Source organism: Centruroides vittatus, unplaced genomic scaffold (assembly GCF_030686945.1).
Source record: "Centruroides vittatus isolate TY-2023 unplaced genomic scaffold, ASM3068694v2 contig_3328, whole genome shotgun sequence".
NCBI lineage: Eukaryota > Metazoa > Arthropoda > Arachnida > Scorpiones > Buthidae > Centruroides > Centruroides vittatus.
The window spans coordinates 20,498-43,248 of NW_027122135.1; the positions used below are offsets into that span (position 1 = coordinate 20,498).

The 22,751-nt window shown below is 33.8% G+C and overlaps 1 protein-coding gene across 1 annotated transcript in view; it reads right to left on the bottom strand.

Moving 5' to 3' along the window:
• The window catches only part of LOC136973959 (uncharacterized), a 34,800-nt gene extending 13,400 nt beyond the window's left edge, over positions 1-21,400 (bottom strand). The window contains exons 1-6 of the mRNA XM_067268732.1: positions 21,325-21,400; positions 14,212-14,459; positions 13,561-13,678; positions 10,610-10,697; positions 9,622-9,716; positions 2,924-3,094 (exon numbers count right to left, since the gene is read on the bottom strand). Coding sequence (XP_067124833.1) covers positions 2,924-3,094; positions 9,622-9,716; positions 10,610-10,697; positions 13,561-13,678; positions 14,212-14,459; positions 21,325-21,364 — 760 coding nt within the window. The 5' untranslated portion in view covers positions 21,365-21,400. The remainder of the gene's footprint in view (positions 1-2,923; positions 3,095-9,621; positions 9,717-10,609; positions 10,698-13,560; positions 13,679-14,211; positions 14,460-21,324) is intronic.
• Positions 21,401-22,751: the final 1,351 nt, after the last annotated feature.

Genomic DNA, 22,751 nt, shown 5'->3' on the forward strand with positions numbered 1-22,751 from the left:
CCATCTGGGAGGCCTTTCTATGAGTAACTGGCCCCTTACAGACGTGGAGAGAACCCAGAAAACTCGATGTCGCCAGCCTGTCCTGGAGAAGCGCAAACCCATGACTGAAGACCCACGGAATTTTTTGCTGTTCTCTTGATTGTTTTGGGTTTGGGAGGTCACAAAACATGGTGATTTGTAAATGACTACAGGGTCAAAATTGGCATGATTCCAATACATTTCGTTGTTATATATAGTACTGTACACATAATAGCTGGGAAAGTAAAAAAAATATGAAATTCAAAACAAAATAATTTTAAATTTATTTATTCGTATATTATAGTAATATGCAATACCACGTGAATATTCTATTATATTTTACTTATTGTAATTTAAAATTTTCCTCAAAATCGGCTTCATCACAACAACTACCTTTACGCTAATGTTAAAAACCTGCTTCTGCTCATTCGTAATGGATATCATGTATTTTTTAGATTTATCGTAATCTGTTATAAAAATTCATAAATTTGGATGATTCGTGATTTTTATTTATATATAGGCCTATTTTATCAATATTTATCATTATATAGCCAATTATTATGATGATTCATTTCTACTTCTAAGCGCGTGTCTTCCTTAAAGGTGCCATTGCAAAAAGCCACGACGTGAATGCTACTGACACGAAAGTAGCCACTAAATATCCAATACTTTTTAATGAAAATTTAGCTACAAATATAAATATGGTCACTATTACGACGTAGTTAATTCATATATATGTATTTGAGCATGTGATACCTTATGAAAATTCAGCTACAGTATTTAGATAATCTATGCCATAAAACTTGTTTCAAGGAGCCCTACTGTATTATAAATTATATTAGTTTTCAACTCAAAGAGCTAAAGATAGTGTACATGTAAAATTAATATTATTCTCGTTACGTTTAAAATAGAGTAGAATCTCTATAATTATATCGAACTGGTGAATGTCGAATTTCAGCAGATTTTCGGATTACTGGATTTTGTATGTACTGTACTGTACGTACGTACGTACGCACGCACGCACGCCCTGTGTAATAAAAACATACCTGGTTCACGGAGTTAGTTTTTCGGGTTAATGTTACCCTTGGTGGCAAGATGGCGACCAGAGGGATTTTTCCCTACATTCTAGACGGCGACGGGGAAAATTTTCCCTAATTCGAGACTGCTACGGGGATAATTTTTTCCCTGCGTTCGACGTGGCTAACGCGTTTCCGGTCGCCATCTTCGTCTTCTATGGTACTGTTTCGTAATAACGCAACCTAGTAACTCCTATACTATAATAAGCTACTGTAAACCCTATTTTAATAGAAAAAAAAAACATTTTTTTACTCACGTTGATTGTCTGTCATTTCCCTTTTTTACATTTCTTCCCGACTTTCGAACTTTGATCTTCGTTTATTATAGATTTTTTCCCCCCTTGTTTTGTGTCGGCTGCTACTGTCGATGACTTCTTATTTTCTCTTTTTTTACTCGCGGTGGTTGACGTTTCCTTATCCCGACCCTTCTTTGATTTCTTTGAATTCTTCTTCTTATTATCGCCGTTTTGAACGAGTTCAGACGGAACTGTCTCGGGTTCTACTGTAGCTTTTCGAGATATTCCGGATGCTAAAGCCGAAATCGTCGCACCACATTCTAGACATAGGTAGTGCCATATGAATGACAAGATACATCCCAGGACAGACGACCACTTTTGCTTTTAAAAGTTCCTTCGTACACTGAATATTTAACTGTACATGAACTGCATTTAAGAAGACATTCATTTCTTTCGCTTCTGTGATATAATTTGCATGTCTTATCGCACGTCGAACACGTCGACTCTATCTGCTGTATACCTAATTTGACCGCAAATTTGAATGCAATATCAATTGCCGGGTTCAATCCCAATTCCGAATAATCTGTTTCCATCATTTTATAAAACTTCCTAGTAGTACATTTGGCCCAGAATTCCTTCGAACTCAAATCAACGTTGCCCATGACGTGCACGAAATTTCAACAAAAAGAACGCAATTTCTTTTTGTTTTAACTCGTAAAAAATATAAATTACCTTTTTAGCAATTCGGAAAGAACAGATATTGTAAAAAAAAAACTCGCTGCCAACAACGAACATGCAACACACCACTGTCTTCTACACTCCCTCCAAACGAAATTTGCATAATTTGACGATCTCGGCACCAACACATTTTGTCACAACATTTCCAAAGAGCTCCCTCTCTCTTACATCACAAACGCGAAATCGCGCGTCTCCAGAAACACGGTCGCCACGTCGAACGCAGGGAAAAAAATTTTTCCCCGTCGCCGTCTAGAATGTAGGGAAAAAATTTCCCCGGCCGCCATCTTGCCACCAAGGGTAACATTAACTGTTTTTCGTATTTATCACAACTGTGACTGTTTTGCCAATCGCACGTGCAACAAACAACTAGCGATTGACAGTATACACGTGCATTTTAGCCGAATAGCCGAGCGGTCCAGATGACAGCCTGCTGCTTTGAAGGACCAGGGATCGAATTCTAACAGGTCAAATAATCCCTAAGAATTTTTCGGGAGTAGACCGTTCAGATAAGTCAGGTTTTGTACTACACCACCCGGCAGTCCAATGTGGGCCTGGCTGAAACCATAATGGGCTTGCTAAATGATGCTCTCTTAGTGTCACTTTGTCGCATACCGGTACATCAAGCAGTAACAGGAAAATTACATTTACGTCACTCTACGGCAGAACGTAGCATAGCATTACTGTTCATTCAGGACTGGCGAGTGACATACGATAGACACTTTACTGTATTTAATACTTATTATATATTATATAATTATTTTTATGAAAATAAACGCATCTTTATAAAGAAAGTAAATAACTATACAAATTTCATTTCTTTTTACTTTTTTTCATATCTACATTTATAATACTTACCTACTGATGGTACATATCCAAAAACCAGTGTCGTATGAAAAAATACGAAAATATTCATTATAAAAAATTTTGCTGCACAAATCCATTTTGTTTCTCTATTAATGTTAACGTTCATGAGTTTCTGTAGGGATGTATTGAGAGAAACTGAAAGGAAATTATTCAGAATTTTTGCTGAAAATATAAAGTTTTTCGTAATTAATTACAGTAATAAATAAATCATTATAGTATAAAATAGAATTTCAAAATTATTTGAGTTAAATTCTTTTCATTAATTGAAAATTTTTAACTTAAATATTATTTCTTCACTGGGAAAACAATCTGATGATTTCAAATTTGAAAGTAAACTGAACATACGAAACTAAGATGAAAACATTGTTAAACTAAAAATTCTGCTCATTTGAATTCGAATCAGAATCCCGCAGAGCAGTAGAGATGTTAACTGTCTCATCCATAAGAAAAATATCCATGTATGGATGAAAAACCTTTGAAGTTTTTACCATCTTTGGACTGCAATTAAAAAAAATTCTAGACCAATACATTCTTACTGATATCTGTCTATACCATCTTTAATCTCGAGAACATTGTCAGATAAATGAAATTCAAGAGAGGATATGGAAATCTTACGTGCAGTAGGCATGATTAACTATATATATGAACTTCCAGTGTAAACCGAAAGTCACGTTTTTTCAATTCAAACTTTCCTCAAAAGGTGTTAGATGACTGGTGTTACTCTATGATGCACATACATACGTGTAAAGGATGAGCCTTCACTCGGAGGTGTAGCCCTAGAAAGAATAAGAGAGGGGTGAGGGGAGAAATGGGGGATAGAGGATTTAGGTGGGGGATGGGGGATGAATACAAAATAGGAAATGAGGAATGAAAGATTGGGGGAAGAGAGGGATCCATGGGGGCCTGTCAGGAACCGTTTGTTCGGTGGAGTAAGTTAGAAATAACTTACAATAAGGTACAATTGGTACAAAGATAAAGGAAACATTAATATAATAGTAACATTGAAATGAACTCACTCAGCAATATGTAAATCAGAAACAACCAAACACCTTATGTTGCTGAGAAAAAATTTAATAACGTAGCAAACGTTTTCAGCCAAACCTGTTGGCCATCATCAGGCTAAGCATATTCGAATGCAAACAAAATGGAACAAAAATTTAAATACAAATAAACTAACGGATGAAATATATATATAATAAAAAATAATAATAAATAACAAAGAAATATAAAAATATGTATAGGTTAAATAAATAAATAATAAGCCATTACATAATAATAAATTATATGAAATTCCAATAAATGCAAGATATGCAATGAAAACAAAATCAAGGCATTAAATTAAGAGCTCTCAAATCTTTTAATTAAATACTTCCAGGCTGAAGGCAACCCTTCAGCATCCCTGGGATTAATGCAGGTATTATGCAATCTGCTCTTAAATATTTCAATTTTCTCGGCGCTAAATGCTAAAGTCGGTGAATGTACAGGTCTAATAATGCCTGCTTCGCACCATTTGACTATCGAGCCTTCAACCTGCGCCATCTGAGATAAAACTGTGGCGTTAGATCTTTTGCTGATGTTGTACCTGTGTTCCTTTAATCTAATCCCTAGGTTTCTATTATTGACCCCAATGTAGTTTTTACAAATGCCTAGTTCTTGGTTTTCATAAGGAATTTTGTACACTCCAGCCATTCTTTCTTTATCAATGTTGTCTTTGTCGTTTCTTAATAACTTGTACAGGTTGGGAGCTCTCTTGAAAATGAATTTAGAATTTTTGCGGGCTGAGATTTCTTTCAAGATGGCTTCTTTCTTTCTGTCATACGTGAACTTTGTGAATTTGCCGAAATCCCCTCTCTGAGCTTTTGTTTTGTTAATCTTGTAGTTTTTGATTAGTGCTGTAATCGTATCCGCCCTGTACCCTAGAGTTCTAGCGATATGTGATATTCTGTAGATTTCTTTTTGTCTATCAACCACACTACTGCAATAGAGATAAGCCCTGTGAATGAGAGCACGGAAAGCAGCCATTTTGTATTGGTAAGGATCATTAGAACGCGACGGAATGTACAGAGGGCTATGCGTCAGTTTTACATACACTTTAGTGATGAAATGTCCTTCTTTGAATTCAATGTCAATGTCTAAAAAAATGTATCCGTGAGGAACACGACTGTTCAATCTTTAGCTGGAGGCCGTCATCTTTGTTGTTGATCTTATTAATAAATTGAGTCATGCAAAGTAGCGCTTTTAGATTTCATGCATAGCAAGAGCCCAGATTTGGCAAATTACAGTAGTGATTTGATAGAGCTAGCTAACCTTGTCTGCTATGAATCTTTTTTCGCCTTTAATGGCCGTCAATACAAACAAAAAAGAGGAGTCCCTATGGGAAGTCCTATGTCAGGATTGTTGTGTGAACTTGTATTGAGAAGATTGGAAAAAAGTGTTCTTTGTGGTTTCATGAATGACATTGTATATTTTAAAAGGTACGTGGACGATGTCCTGGTAATATGGAAGAATGACCAAAAAATCGAGGAATTTATTAATAAGATCAACAACAACGATGACGGCCTCCAGCTAAAGATTGGAGTAATGAGAAATCACTCTATGAGCCTTCTTTGCAAGCTTGTCTACTGTTTCGTTGCCACTGTTTCTGGAATGACCCTTGATCTAGAAGAAGTTGATGGTAGTACAGTGTAGCATCGATTATCCGACCCCCTATCAACCGTCACATCGGTTAACCGACCGCGTTCCTAGTCGGCAAATTCAAATGTTCGCTAGTGATGTGGCACTACAATATTTGGCAACATTAATATTATTTTTGTTAAATTTTTGCGTGTTTTAGATGGCAACGCTGGTTCGACCATGAAAGGGAGGCCGGTTTTTAAAGCAGGCTTAATTTTCTATTTTTTTTTTTTTTTGTATTTTTGTATTTATTTTGTGCAAAATAAAGAAATAATTTCTAACGATACAATAACGACAATTATTATTTTAAAAAATTTTGTTGGGCTTAACATCAATGAAAATTCAATGCGAAGTAGGTTAATAGCGATATACTAATATACTAATTACGTGGGATATACTAATAATGTATTTTTTCATACTTTTCGGTTATTTTTTTCAGTTATTCGATCAACCCTTAATTGAGTCGGATAATCGATGCTCCACTGTAACTCCTTCTAAAGCACTAATAATGTCAAGACTGTTGAGGATAATTGGTAGTTTACGATTTTTTTTCTAATCTGCTGCAGTGCACTTCACTTTCACTTTGTAAAACTTTTTATTTAAAAGCCCAGTACCACTAGGCATCACTGGAGTGGAAAACAAACAGTATTACACTAGTTAGATTGATGTGTTATCAACGATGATAAAGAAGTAATTATGTACAGATATACATCAGTGGGGAAGCCACAGTTGAGTGCACTGCATAAACAACTTATACATTGATGTCTTATCGATGAGCAACAGTATTATAATGTATAGGTATAGTTTATACAGCGAATAACATTTACAGCAACAATCACAGCACCAACATGTCCTACAGTGATGCCTTATCATGAAATATAAACAGAAAATAAATATACAAATATACAGCACAATGAAACTACATTGACATTGACAACATAATCAAAGCTGACAGTGATGTCTTAACAGGGATGATTACTCACAGCAAAATAACACACAGGGGTAATGACAACAATTCAATGCATACAATTAGTAATCTAAATTAAAAATATTTTCAAGACACAACACCACTGTCACTTGGCAATGGAAGCTGTCTTCGCAGCACCATACTTAATTAACTGTAGTCTTTCTGAAGTAAGAGGTGACAAGGTCCCTGAAAGTCTGAAAAAGGTTGTTGTCTTGTAACAGCACATGTAAGTCCTGAGGCCAGTTTCCACTGGACAGCAGCAAGGAGAGAATGGCGTTTCGTTTGTCGTCCAACATCGGGCACTGCAGCAGATAGTGCCTGGCACCATCTGGAATATTGCATAGTTCACAATTCTGTTCAATTGTTTTGTTGAACCTGAAGAGATAACTATTAAATTTACCATGCCCAGTATAAAAGTGTTGTTCTATGTTCAATATAATGATGATTACTAGCTGAGACTGTGGGGAAAAAAAATCCCTTGTAATACTGTTGGTCTGCAGGTTCCATGTACCCTGCCATAACTCAGTCGCTTTCTCCTTTAGGCTGGAAATTATGTAGTTTTGAGGAGTTGCTGTATAGGTAGGTGTGCTAGGTGTGCCACTGGAGACAGATGCGGTGTGGGTAAGCTCATCCGCTCTCTCATTTCCAAGGACACCAGAGTGCCCTCTGACCTACGCCACCGAAAACCTATTGATGTTTTTGGTCATTTCCCAGAGAATTTCGTTGACTATGGGATGGCCCCAGTTAAAGTTGTGGATAGCCTGAAGTAATGAACTGGAATCTGTGAACAGGTTGACATTGGTATTACTTAGCTCTTTAGTTACTCCATTTGACTGCTTTCAGGATTGCCCAAAGTTCCGCCTGAAATGCAGAGTAAGTATTGCTCAGTATATCAGAGAAATTATAAACTTCCAGGTTGCCATGATACACTACAAACGCACATTTAACCCCATCATTGTTCTTCGATCCATCAGTAAAGACACTGAAGTACTAATCTGGCCAGGGTTCACTTCCAATGTATGGTCAATCATAGGGAGGGAAAAAAGGGGTACAACTAATGCTGCAGTGCAGTTCGACTGTCACAGATGATATTAATAACTTTCCCAAAAAACAAGTGCGTATTGTCTTGAATGTATTTTAAAGCCTTCCAGATAGCCAAAGACTCTGCCTGATTGTTTGAGCAGTTCTCATGCAGCTTGTAGGCTGCATTCCAGAAAAGCCGTTTTTGAGGATCCTCCAGGAGGGTGGCAGCGCCAATTACTCCTCTAGCCTTGCAAACGTTGGTGTAAATGCTGAGCCCTTTCAAAATTGGGGGGGAATGGAAGTCGAAATTCGAGGTGATACTGTGAGCCGGGTGGGGGTTGGTACGATCAATATTGATGTCGAGGCCACAATTCAGAAGATCATCCATCAGTGGGTGGATTGTGTTTGGTAATTTATATTTGTCAATCAGATGATAAATGGATTCAGGGCTGGCATTGGAGGAAATCTTGCTCACCAGCAGGTTCTTGACATGTTTATACATGATAACTAGATTGATCATGGTTAGCCCAGCAATCACTAGCAAAGTTTTTGTAGGGGCTGTGTTGTAAGATTTTGTGATCGAAATGGCAGCGGTCTTCTGGGCCAAAAGCAACCTCCTGCTGAAATGGACCTTATTTGCCGCATTACCCCACACTTCACAAAGGTAGGTGTAAATGGGTTCTATCACACTTTTATAGATGATCTTACTGTTGATATTAGAAGGCCCCACCCATTCTTGGCAATGGACCTCAATTTATGACTGATACTGACGGCTTTATTAAAAGAATAGTAAACGTGATCCGTCCAAGAGAGTTTGGGGTCAAATATCATTTCTGAGTACTTAAGGCTGTTAACATTCCGTAAGTTTACTCCGTTGATCTTAATGGTAGGCTAACGATTAGTAATGTCAACCAGGAAAGGTTAAGTCACACAACCAATCCGCATTTGTAATGTCAGGGCGTTTTGTTTTTTTTTCAGTAATGAAAATTTCAATTTCATGAATTAACTTTAGAAAACCACTCCAATGTTTGTCCTCAACTTGGCCACCTCATTTCTGTCTAAAAGGTTAAGTCACCATATTCGTTTTCAATGCCTCCAACAGACTTTTTAAACTGTCAGAGAGATTAAGGGCACGGCAATTAATTTTTAATTATTCTTCAAACTGCGACTTTAATCACATGTTCTAAATCAAAATTTTTTAAGGCACAAGCTCTCCTGGCTGATGATACACTGCAATTGTATCAATTCATCGTCGTACTGTCTCAAATGCTGTTTCAATAATTTTACCAATCCAGAATTAGATCTTATCATGGAAACAATTTTGTCAGTCATGATAGTCACTAATTTTGTCAGATCAAAATGAATTTTAGAACATTTTCACTATTTTTCGTTTAATCTGACAATGAACTCATTCCAATTAGCACTTCATTCAATTTAAATTTGTGTGTTATTCCATGTGCAAATATTAACGATAGGGCTGTAAAAGTAACGATTCATCAATAGTCAATAAAAAGTAGGCAAATTTCTTAAAGTCAGCGCAACCACCCCTAGGGGACGAGAAAGCCTCAAGGGTGAAAAGAAGCGAAGGGCGCGACAGGGGACGCTGGACTCAGGGTTCCCATCAGATAACAACCATAGGTGAGGATTGGGATCACTGACAAGTTTTTTTTTTCCATCAAAAGAGGTGGGAAGAAAGACTGCATTCTGTGGTTTCCATATAGGAAGAACAATATACAGTAAAGACAGTGTGATTTTAACAAAAATGATTTAAAAAATATATTTTAAAGTCAAAGGCAAACGGGTTATCGGTGGTGGGGGTACGTTTGGCTATAAGGACCCTGTACCGCCCACTTGGTTCTATAACCAAGGGCGATGGCTCAAAAAATTTGGTATCACTGGTCCAGACTTCTTCTACTATCAATAAAATGCTTTTTCGCATAAATAATTTATTAAAGATTGAAAAATGTTAAGAATAATGTCAAAGTATATATCAGAAATACTAATTAAATAATAATTCAAATCCTACCTTCATTTTTAAAAGCTGGATGGTTTGTTAATTTCCGTAGCTTTTCTGCAACAGTTGCAAGTATTACCCAAATGATAAAAAACGCAAAAACTGTCCTATAAAAATGCATATCAAATACACTATAAAATTAATGTCATTTATAATATTCTACAATGCATTACATAAAACGGTAAGATAGATAGCTACATCGTGGAGATAGAATTGAAATTTTGACTAGACATGAAAATTACGTGTACCATAATTAATGTGCATTATAAAAACTTTAAGAAATATTTATTTGTTATTACGACTATTATTTATGGACACTTAAAAATAAAGTTTAAGAAACACTGAAAAAATATTTTTTACGGTAAGCTGAAGCTTAGTAAAATTTTCTCACTATTTCTAAAAAGATAATATAATTCAGAATGAGAAAAGGGTTGAATTAAAAGTAGAAGAAGAAAGCAACTACACATAGCACTCTTCTAAGAGTGTACTTTCAGAGAGAACTTTCTATGAGACACTTAACCTCATTTTGATAAATAAACACGCAAAGTAAATATAGAATACTCTATGCAGCAGGCGCAGTGGGAAAAGTTACCAACTACCAGTGTTCAGTGCTTTTATGCAGTAGGGTGTTTGTAGACCAAAAAAAGAAAGAAAACTAATTTACTGAAAAAACCAACTCCGCTTTATATCCTATGTATATTACTACTGCTAATTAATTTCCTTATTTTCGCCTTCAAAATTGACACATTGAATTAAAATATTTTTTCATATATACAGTAACTTAAAATATCATTAAAATTGTAATTTCCTACATCAACAATTAAGAAAAAATAATATTTACTAATTAAATTGCTTATAACATAATCATATTTAAATTTTAAAATAAAATAATAATATTTAGCAGTTAAATTATTAGTACTGATTAATTTTTTTGTGCAGATAGTAAGAATGATTGTTACTAAATTAATATGATCAAGCATAATTAATATACAGAGCTTACATGGTAATTATTTGTGGTGCTGAATATATCCTTTTATCATCTCGTTTTTGACATCCTCCCACAGTCAATAAATCTCCATTTCCAGTTACTGAAAAGGTAACGTTGATACAATTAACATAAATTTTATCATTTCAATATTGTTAACAAAAAATTTCACACACTTCAGTTAAAAATTACCAGTAAAATTATCGATTTTAATAAAAATTATTACACTCTCAATTCTATTTTTATTCATACAAAAAAAAATTCCAGCAACGAGTTGCTTAAGTTTTCCGGAAAATTTGGTACTGCCATCAGTTACGATATTTTATTAAAATGTCCTTGTATTTTTAACTATTATAAAATGGCAAAAGGCGTAATTTTTTAGGGGAGGAGTGGGTTTTATAAAAATTGTAAATGCTAATAACGAGTAAAATCATAATTAAGTCCGAGCCTACACGACTCTCTTTATCGCCTCACTCTGTCGACATTTAATTACAGAATTTTAATAGCATCAGTCCACCTATTACACATGTCTCCCTGCACTGCAAAATTTCGGAAAAGTTCGAAAAGAGCTCAGAAGTAATTAAGCTTCAAAGAAGATGAGCGAAATGTGAGGTTTCAGACGAAATCCGTAAATCACAAAATTCTTGCATTTAAATTATAACAATAGATTATATAGAAAAGAGAGAGAGAGAGAGAGAGAGAGAGAGAGAGAGAGACAGAGAAAAAAATCTCTTGATCTAGACATTGCGACGCAAAATGTAAACAGCGAGTATCGGAACACGTGCCGGAACACGTGCCAAAACACGTGTTATAAACGATCCGTCTATGTCAAACGAAAGGGTAGAATTCTGACACGAAAGCCCATAAATAAATAGAATTATGACACAAAAGCTCATAAATAAATGAAATTCTGACTCGAGTGTTCATAAATAGTCGATGTAAGAAGACAACTTCGGAAGGGGAAACAATTTAATAGATAGAGAAACATCGCGCTTAAATCGTAAAAGTTCCTAGATGACAGAAATCGCAATTAACGGGCTAAATTATGAGTTCGAGTCTTGTAAATTTGTCAACAATCTCCGAACACAATGGTCAAAAAGGCGCCAGATGGACACTCCGAATCGGACCTTTCCCATGACCCGGGTCATCCCGAGTTTCGCCTAGAAACAAAGGAAAGACCAATCGGAAAACGAGAAAAAAGATGAGGGGCCAATCGGAAATTGGAATAGCGAGCGAAAAACTATAAAAATCGGAATCTCCAAGGTCGGAGGAAGTCTCCTCCGCATCCAGCAAAGAGCCGTGATCTGTGTTGTGTTATGTCGCTGCCAGCAACGCAGGACACCTCTGCGAGCATCTGTCCAGCGATCTCATCTCGTCTGCCCCGGGGCTTCGACAGAAGGGAAATCCTCGCCACTCCGAAGGACTGTAGAGAAGTGGACAGTGAATTGTAGATGTAAGCATATATGTTATCCAATAAACGGGTTTTCTTATGTAAAACACTTGTCATCATTTGCCTCCTCCGCCACACCCACATGCAAAGGTCCCTTACGTTCATCCTGACACGGGAGTAACTTATCCCCACCTGTCGGCGACCTTACACAAATCGTACCCCTACAGAGTAACATTCAGACATACAGAAAAAAAAACCGAATGTTTTCGCATTTCTCGACGTTTTAAGACTCTTTCGGTCTAAAAATGTGAAAAACTTTGCTAAGTTTGTTAATTTTTCACTGATCGTCATACTTTCCTGTAACACAACGGAGCTGGGATAGTATAAATTAATTTTCTAAAAATGAAAATCATCAACCCTTCAATTTGTAAAAGAACAATTAAGTTAACCAACTATGTGGTTTCCAGATAAATTGTTTATCTCTTTAATTACAATATACCATTAAAAGGATAGGAAGTTTCAAAAGATAGTTTTTCACATTCGAAAGCAAGAGGCCCCGATTATCTATACATAAACTTCCGGTTTGCAACGAAAGTCACGTTATTTCAATTCAAACACGAAAGGCGTTAGATAGATCACCGTCACGGTTCTATTGTTAAAAGAAAAGTATATTGTATAGGGAAAGTCAGTACTAATTAAAGGTGGAGAGCATATATTTTAAATTAAATAAATTTAAAATATGATTCAGTATTGCTTCTAGCATTGTGGCGATGTCATAATAAATATCTGCTCGTTATAATTATTTTATTATGTGGGCTTTCTTCTTTAGATACGTTATGAGTTTCTTTGTGAAATAAGTGAATATACGATACATTAATTTGGTTTTCCATTATCTGGGCACGTGTAACTGCTTCATTACTCCATACAATGACAGTGTTACATTATAGTTAACGAAAAATTAATTTTCAGTATATTTCTATAACCTATTTTAATATTAACTGATAACAACCATGACACGTTTGTTTGTATAATTTAGAATTGAAAAGAAAAATGTAATGTAAATTGCACATATGAATGCTTTACTTTTACGACAAATGCATGATACTATGTTTTTTTTTTGTTCACACACACACACACACACACACACACACACACAACAACTATCTTCGTTCAGACGACCTCGTTATGTGTAAGAAATTTTGAATCAATTTGTAGAGACAAGCATAAAAAAATCCTACATTTGAAGTTTTCATAAAATGTTTAACGTATATAACATAAAACATTGGCTGATGTTACCATGTTTTTGTGAAGAGGCCGAGTAATGAAAAACGATATTTTTAGCAACTAATTTACTGTCTATGAAAATTTTTGGTCCAACTCAAAATTGAATTTGGACTCTCCAGCACAGAAAGTTTATTCTTAATTTCCATATGTATGTACTTATAAAATAGTAAATTTAAAGTACAATTTATAAGTACATACTCAATACGTACTCATTTGTTACGTACTTATAAATTAGTAAATGTATAAGTACGTAATAAATTCTATCAATCGATAATCGATATAATTTACTTACCCCATTTTATAATATTTTGCAAATCCTTTTCAGAACATGAATTTGGGATACAAACGTCAATAAATAATCGTGCTGCAAGTTTCAAAGTTGATATCATATGAGAAACAGTGAATGGTTTCTGAAAATAAAGACATTAAATGAGACAAGCCGTACAAACAGAAGTACATTGTTATATTAATCAAACTAAATACTCTCAGAATTAAATACAGTCAAATCTCGGTGTTCAAACTTAATTCGCTTTTATTAATTAATTTGATTTAATTTCGACTGCAGCACATACCGACAAATGGAATTAGTATCTTTCCCTCATGCGCATTAAAATCTAATTTAAATAGCAACGTCATCGGTGATTCGTGTGGTGACGTCTAATGAAGCGAGGCGATCTTAGCGCCACTAACTTTTGAATCAGTAGAACTGTGTTTGTCTTCTGTCGTTAAATGCTCGGACCGTCGGCTTTCTTTAACCCAGGAAGTATAGAGAGTTAATAATCTGTGTTTCCGTAATCTGTGGCAGGTTAATTGAAGGTTTTATATCTTTGAAATTCTATACGTGAACCGATTTGTTCGAAAAGTGAGTCGTAAGAAAACCGAGGTTTGACTGTAATATTTTAAATTTTGTTTCTGCTAACTCGTGAACAATTCTTGTACTTACACAAATGAATTCAATGAATTTCACAAGGGTTTGATTTTTTAAAGTCATGATTTTCTCTATCATTTCACTGTTTATTTTATTAACATTGACATTGATGTAACAGAATTTTCCTCGTATATCATACGATCGTTTGCCCGTTATAGTATTTTCCGCATTACTGTCAATTTTTAGGCATTGATCGTAATCACCTGGAATCCAACTGGGTCCTTTCAGTGAACCCGCAGATGGTCTTCCCAATGAATCCAACACTGAAAATAAAATATATATTTTTATCTCATGGAAAATGTAAACAAATGTTATTATGATTTTTAATATTTTGCTAATTTAACTTGCATAATATGACATTGCAGTTACGTAATTTCAAATTTACTTTATCGCGTCGCTTAAACAATAATTTTTTAAACATTTCATTCTAACCACGTGACGTCGTATTATCCAATAGAAAGTAACGATCTAACAAACCTATTATTTAAAATGTGTTATCTCCCATCAATTATGTTTCGACAGACAGTATACGCTAACTAATTTGTAGAGATATCAACTATTTCTTAAAATCTCTGTTTCCTCACAGAAAGTAATAGCTCATACTTGACAGGAACATTTCTAGTCTACGGTTTCCGCCATTGAGGATTTTCTACAGAACTGTGGTTGTCTTTGAAACTCTACTCGTACACTTGTGTACAACGCATATATTCTTCTCGCTGTATCTGCATTAGTGATAGAACGAATATTCGGTTACTATTCGGTATTCGGCCTATTCGGCCTGTTTTTCGCTATTCAGCCGAATAGTGAGTAAATATTTGGTATTCGGCCGAATACCGAATTCCTACAAACAGGAGAAAAAAATAACAAAAACACAGTAAATTAATCATTTTGGTATTTAGATTTAATGTTATCGGGTTAGTGTTTGTTTATATTTATTTGTAACTTACAACCTGCACAAAATAAAAAACAAAAATAATATTAGTCACCTGTATTCAGAATTTATAATTACAAAGATCAGCACACGTACAGTACATACCTATTCGTTCGGAAAGCGTCGCATATCTGAGGGTCTTACCCTGCCTATCCTTCTTTTTAAGCGCTCGTGTTTGCTCTTCCCTTTTTCTTTCCTCTATCGCTCTAGTCAACGTATGCCTATGCATACATTATAATGTGCGCGCACGATACTTTCGATTCGTCACTTTTCCGTCGTAGATTTTCCATTTTACAAATACGTGAGTCATAGCCTGGTGATAACGGAGAAAAGAGACAGATAGGACGTCGGTATAAGTCACAGTTATAATTTCACAGATTCGAGACAACTTGGTAGCCTGAACGGCCCCAGGCTTTCGCCCGTGCACGCTAAGTGATTTCATTACAAGCATTTAGCTTTCGAAGTCTATGAGAACAATTATTCGGCATTGACGGCCGTGAATTTCGCTCCAATAAGATGCCTCGACTTGTTCGATTATCTTATCAACTCAATTTCATATTTATTTTCACATTTTCACTTCGCGGTCCTTCTCTGTTCTTTTTCTGTTATTTACACGTGTAGGACATTTTATTGTAATCCACATTTCATATTATCATTTATCACACACTGCCATGACGCTCTTGTCTGTCCGCTACAACTGTCAAGAATTAACGCGATTGGCGAAGCGTAGTAACAGCGGGCGAATAGAGTAGGGTCCTTGCTATAATGCGCTTTGCGCGCCAATTTTCGTACGTGCGTTAATCAAGCCGAGTAGTTTGGTCGAATATTCGGCTAATCGCGATCACGCTCCTGGCCAAATATTCGGTATTCGGCCTGATGCCGAATATACTATTCATTGCAACACTAATCTGCATGTGCCATTGAATGCCGAATGGTTTATTTTTATAAAAAATTTGTCAACGCTACACTGCTCTTGCTTCCTGCACTGCTGAAGAGGGGCCGCCATTTTAAAGATCCGTTGACTAATGATCTCGGTAATCAACAGTTTTGCCAGTCACAGCTGCTGTTTCCTCAGATTTAGAAGTTTCGTTTGTCAAAATTACTATTCTGTTGCTCATCCTCTCGACTTTCAATAGCACTTGTACGTTCCTTGTAAGATCATAGACTACATTTTAATTTAATTAAACCAGTATATTGATGTAGAATTCTTAATTTTGGATTCTAATTCGGCTCGGATCTGATGCGGAGAATCAGAACATAAAATATTGGAAAATGTAAAACATTTGTTAAAGATTTTTGGCAGTTATGTTGTAATATTTGGATATTTACTTTTATATTTCGTGCAGCTACTCGTTGTTTTTGAAAGATTTCACCCGTTCGAAAATAATTGCTATAACAACTATTACATGAAGTGTTTACATACCCACATAAATGTGGATAATAATACGTGTTGTTTTTATCAGCCACTTATGAAAATGTATGTTAGAGTATCGCCTTCCTTTTCAAACATTTTAATTAAATTAGGTGATTTTGGTAACAGCAGACACTTTTTCAGGGTAATCATGGACGTATTTACAGTGTTCGGAAATATCTCAGAGTTCATTTTATGCTACATCTACTCGGTTTTTTTCCTCAATACTCCACAGTTTTAGGATGTCATAATCAAGAACAGATCTTGTTTAAGGAAAGTTAAAATGTGTAGTAATTTCATAATTTCATATTTGATATTCTGATTTTGCTATTTTATAAATGTTTGAATCTATTGTACAGTATTTTAATTTGTAATACTTGTATCAATATGTCAATAAATTATATTTTAACCTTTTATTACGTTTGTCTGCAAAATTTTGGCCTAAAATGTCCAAACGTTTCACTAGGTCGTGTCCACAAGTAGCATGTGCCAGTGTGGAATGCTGTACACTGCATCCTGTCTAACGTTTTTAATTTTTCAGCAATAGACAAATTACATTTTACTTCTCCGGCTGTTATATATACGTAACAAGTAAAAGTAATGTAATCGTGAAAGTCTGACTTTGAGTTTTTTTTTTTTTAAATCGTCAAGTTTTGAGATTTTCTGAACCAAAAAAGTTAAAAAAAACGGAAGAATTTTTTTTGGATGTGTATGGACGAATGTATGTGTGTATGTGTTTTGTATGTGTGGGTCTGTTGGCAACTATTTCGTTTCAATCTTAGCATGGAAATAATGCTGAAGAACGAAATTTGGCATCAAAGTTTGTGTACAAGGGGCATCGATGCTATTATATTTTGGTGGTTAAAGTTGGAAGAGGTGAAAAGATAAATAAAGTGATGTATCGTATCATATCTCGAGTGGGGTCATACTTAATTAAGATTTTGTTATTTCTTAACATTTGAACATTTTTATAAAACCGCCTACCTTTAAAATTAAGCATTTCCCCTCTTACAGTAATTATGTATATAAAAAGTTATGAAATAAAATACAATGAGCTTTGGCCGCAAATGCAGTTTTAAATGTAGGCACAAAGAAAGTCGCGCAACTCGTTGTAAAACTTTTTCTGTAACGAAATAAGTGTATAAAATTTTTTAGCATAAAATATTTGTTATGCTGAATATTTCTATATTTATAATAAAAGCTGTAGCTCAAATTTACGTATTACTATATATTTAAATTATACACATACTAGCAGATCCGGCTACGCGTTGCTATGGCTCAAAATGTATCTATTATAAATGTATAACACTTCCCCGTAAAAGGGAATTTCGAAAAATCCCTTTTTAGTGTATATTCTGTTGACGTACCCTAATAAAACGCAATGAAAAACGCAAAAAACCTCATTGAAAATAGTATAAATAAATGCCGAGTTCTTCACAGTAAGCCTAAAAACTGTCCCTCTCCTGTGGGTAAGGAAAATTTAAAAAACTCCCTATTTAGTGTATATCCTGTTTACGTACCATAATAAAACGCAATGAAAAACGAAAAAAAACTCATCGAAAATGGTATAAATGAAAGCCGAGTTCTTCACGGTAAGTTTTAAAACTCTCCTCTATCATGGGAAAGGGGAATTTGAAAAAATCTTTTTTTAGTGTATATTCTGTTGACGTACCCTAATAAAACGCAATGAAAAACGCAAAAAACCTCATCGTAAATGGTATAAATAGATGCCGAGTTCTTTATGGTAAGCCTTAAAACTGTCCCTCTCCTGTGGGTAAAGAAAATTAAAAAAAAATTTTTTTTAGTGTATATTCTGTTGACGTATCCTAATAAAACGCAATGAAAAACGCAAAACCCTCATCGTAAATGGTATAAATAGATGCCGAGTTCTTCACGGTAAGCCTTCAAACTGTCCCTCTTTCGAGGGGAAGGGTAATTTCAAAAAATCCCTATTTAGTGTATATTCTGTTGACGTACCCTATTAAAACTCAATAAAAACGCAAAAAACCTCATCGAAAATGGTATAAATAGAAGCCTAGTTATTTACGGTAAGCCTTAAAACTGTCCATTTCTCCCCAGTGAGGGGAAATTTGACATGTATATGATATAAAAAACGTGCGTAATCGAATGCAACGTTGTCTCAAAATTTCAAAGGAATCGGTAAGAACTAACGAACATTACATTTTTATTCATATTTATAGATAGAAGATGATCTGGTTTAGATCATCTTCACAGAAAAGGAAACTTTGGTCGTCATACCTGCGGAATCAGCGCAATCTTTTGAACATCAAAGCTTTATTCTGAGATGATATCTTTGTTTAATTTATACGAATGTTTAACGGAATAATATACAGCCTATGTTCACCCTGAGGGTCCGTTCTAAATATTGGCGAAAGAAGTTTTGAAATCGGATGAATAGTTTCGGATATTACCCGTTACAACCAAAACACTTGTTTATAATATTAGTATATATATTATGTATACAGTACATACATATAAATATATAATCGAGAGAGGTTGATAATGATAATAATAAGTGCAGAGCCCAAACGGTTAAGAGTTGAAATTTAATACACAGTTAGGGTACATGATGAGAATGTACAGTACAATAAGAAGGAATTTTTCGAAATTTTTTTTAAGGGAGCTTAAGGATTACTCGAAAGCACTTGGCTTTTAGTGTACTATTTATATGCAGTTTTATGCGTTTTTGCAAGCACTCGAACATATTTTTAAACCCATCTACAAATTCTCTAATTAGCCTCGGAAGATAAGAAACCCAATTCTTGCATTTGGTGAAAACGGGTAAGATCTGGTAGGTAACTATAAAGGTTATCTCACATAAGAGTTTATCACACCGAATGACCAATCTAACACAATTTAAAAATTTTTTCTTACTCTACTGTATACGATTTAAAGAATTTTTAATTGGTGTTAGATTGATCATTCGGTGTGATAAACTTTTACGTAAGATAGCCTTTGTAGTTATATAAATCAAATACTATAATATAATAGAGTAGAAGGGTTAGAAGTACGAAAATAATCTAACAATCTTAATCTTTTCTGTTTTTTATTTTTCGCCCGAGCAACGCAAGACTCATCTACTAGTAAATATATATAATATTTTAAATAAAGTAGGCCTATACGAGTATTTTGTAGATATATGTAAGTTGTTAAAAGAAAATATTTTAAAAAATTAGAATAAAGACTAAGTCTGCCCAAATTTTGATCACCTTTTTTATTTTGTGTTCCAAGACAAACACTTTTCGGCGACTGACCTTCCTTTTTAGGTTACTTGTCGCCGGAATTATTAAAAAGTCCTTTTAAAACACATAAACGTCCAATTAAAATTACAAAAAATTTTCTTCAAAAGGAACTGGTGACATAAAACAGACGTCTTGCTTACATCCATCTTGCCTTTTTCTGGGTGTCTTTACTGCTTTTATCTACTGGGAACAGGCGCTGGAAAATGTAGATGAGACAGCTGACTCCTGGCGACGATATTTGTAGAGTTTTCATCAAATTTTTCTCCATCGGACGAAAATTCAACAATAAGAAAATATTTATTTTATGAACCTATTCTTCGGCTATTAATTACTATCTGGCAACTTTATTTATTGAAGTTTTTCCTTATATAAACCGCAGAGTAGATAACAATTGAATGAAATATTTTCATAATTTGTCTCAGCAATTCAAATTTTTCTAAAAGGTCTCTTTTACTTCTTAATTCAAAATTTTCCATGAAATTACATCCTATATAACAAATCAGTGTATAAAGAAAATACGAAATTTGACAATTGATATATTTTTCTTAATGCAATTGAGATGTTGTCATGTGAAAAGTATTATTAAAGAAAAATTTTAAAGATTTTAATTTAGTACATCAAAATTTAAAAACTAGAATGTGATTTTTAATTAAATACAAAACAAAACTTCAAATTACGTTATCCAAAACTGAAGTGGAATAAATCCAGCAACAAGTTGCTTAACTTTCCCGGCGACTTTTAAAACTGCGTATGTGGCGCCATCTATTATGATATTTTATTGTTAAAAACGTTTAATATTTCTAATTATTGTAAAATTGCAAAAGACTTAATTTTGAAGAGAGTCATGGGTTTTATAAAAAATTGTAAATGATAATAACGAGTAAAATCGTCATTAAGTCCGACCCCACACGAGATACGACATACGATCCTCCTTATCTCCCCTCCCCTTTAGCCATTAACCAACAAAATTTGATGGCTTCAATCCCTGCTAAACGCAAATCTCCTTGCAAAATGTCAGAAATTTTCGACAAAAATAAGAGAAGTTATTCAGCTTTAAAGAGGGAGAACAAAATTGTGCTCGAGTTAGTCTATGAAATAGGTTTGAAATCTGAAAATTGTACCCCAATGATACAAATCAGCTTTGTGTTTGTGTAATAAATTTATTTTTGATAACAATTTTACTAGGCATTAAAAATTTTATATTTAATTTTTAGATTAAAAAAATTATTATAACATTAATCAATGATTTCAAATAATATTATCATTATCTCAATACAAATATATAATATTATGTAAAGACTATAATCTGTAACTTATTTTACATACAGAATTTGCAGTCAATTTATCTGTAAATTTAGGTTTTTTCCTAGTAAATCTACATAAAATACTTAGCTTAAAATCGTCACAAAAGTTTTGAACGACGAAGTGAGCGGGGAGTTAAGTGTAAAGCAAAAACTCAAAGATCGAATAAACTGAATAAAATTACATCTAATCTGTAATAATTGACATTTAAAGCTACTTACTCATTATAGTCCATGGTTTCAATTGTATTAAATCTTTCATAAATCGAATCCCCGAAATTTGACAAGATTCGGATAAATCCACTTCTTCTGCCATTCTCAACAAGTACGGGAGAATTAATTTACTCAATAATTTTAAGGATTTTTTCAATTTAATTTCCGTAGTTATTAAGAAACTTTTATAAACGTCATCTGTTGTTTTAGTATCATTAATTTTACTGCTTGATACTACAATAATGTTCATCAAAATTATAATAGAAAGAAACTTGAAAGCGCTGCAACTCATCCTTCTATCGTATGAAGCAACAGATTACTGATGAAGAAAGGTATTCAATTATTATTGTAACTGATTATAAGTATTTTCGGGAAAGTTTTTGTGTAGAAAATTTCCTCCAAGTATTATTCGAAACAATGAAGTGAACGATTGCGTAGAAAATAGCAAATAATTGATATTATTAAATCAACCCTTTGTTTTGTGAATGATGTTTACGAAACTTGGCATAAAAAAGTAAATGATAGCTTTTTCATATATTATTTTTGTCTCAATTGCTCTTTTTCTTCTCTTTAGTCTTGTAATTAGCAGTATTATTGTAATTTTTATATAATTATTGCGTCTGATCTTTCTTTCAAATATTATTTTTTATACATTCGTATACTCTAATCATGGGTCGTGGGTCCTCACAAATCCCACTCCACTACGTAGCATGTAGAAGATCTCGATGAGTTTCCGATTAAATTAAATGTTTTATATGGGGGATGTACAGACTGTAAACGTGATAGGCGTACTGTACTATAGATAATTTCCGGCATAAGTACATAAAAAAATTCAATATTAAAACTTCATTATTTTAAAATAAAGACCATAAAATAATACAAAATTATTTACATTTTTCGATATTTTACACCACTAAGTGGTGTAAAATATTCAGATAATTACAATACAGAACATCACTAAGCCAGTCATTAGCATTTTTTAATACTATTACAGCTACTATTGTTTTCGAAAACTATTGTTCATTAAACATGAATTATTTATTATTTCATTTTCTTCAGTTATATGAATATTTCCAAAAAATTTCCTTTTAAACATGCTTTATATTTGTACTGAATAACTTTATCGTTGTCGTTGTAATTGTTATGAGAATGTGCATTTCGGTCATGTCTCTCATCGGTCCTCTTTTAAATTTTACAGAAATCTTAGTGACAAAAACGATATATATCTTATAGATGATAGTAACAACTGAATTCCAGTATATAATAAAATACCTATATTTTATAAAAAGAAGTTGTGGTAAAATTCAAATAAAACAATAGAAATTAAAAATTGGTATAAAAGAAACTTTTATGTTTTGTAAATTATAAAAAAAGGGAATATAAAGTGAAATTAACCAAAATCTTAATTCTTCGATCAAGCCGATTAAGGTATTTAA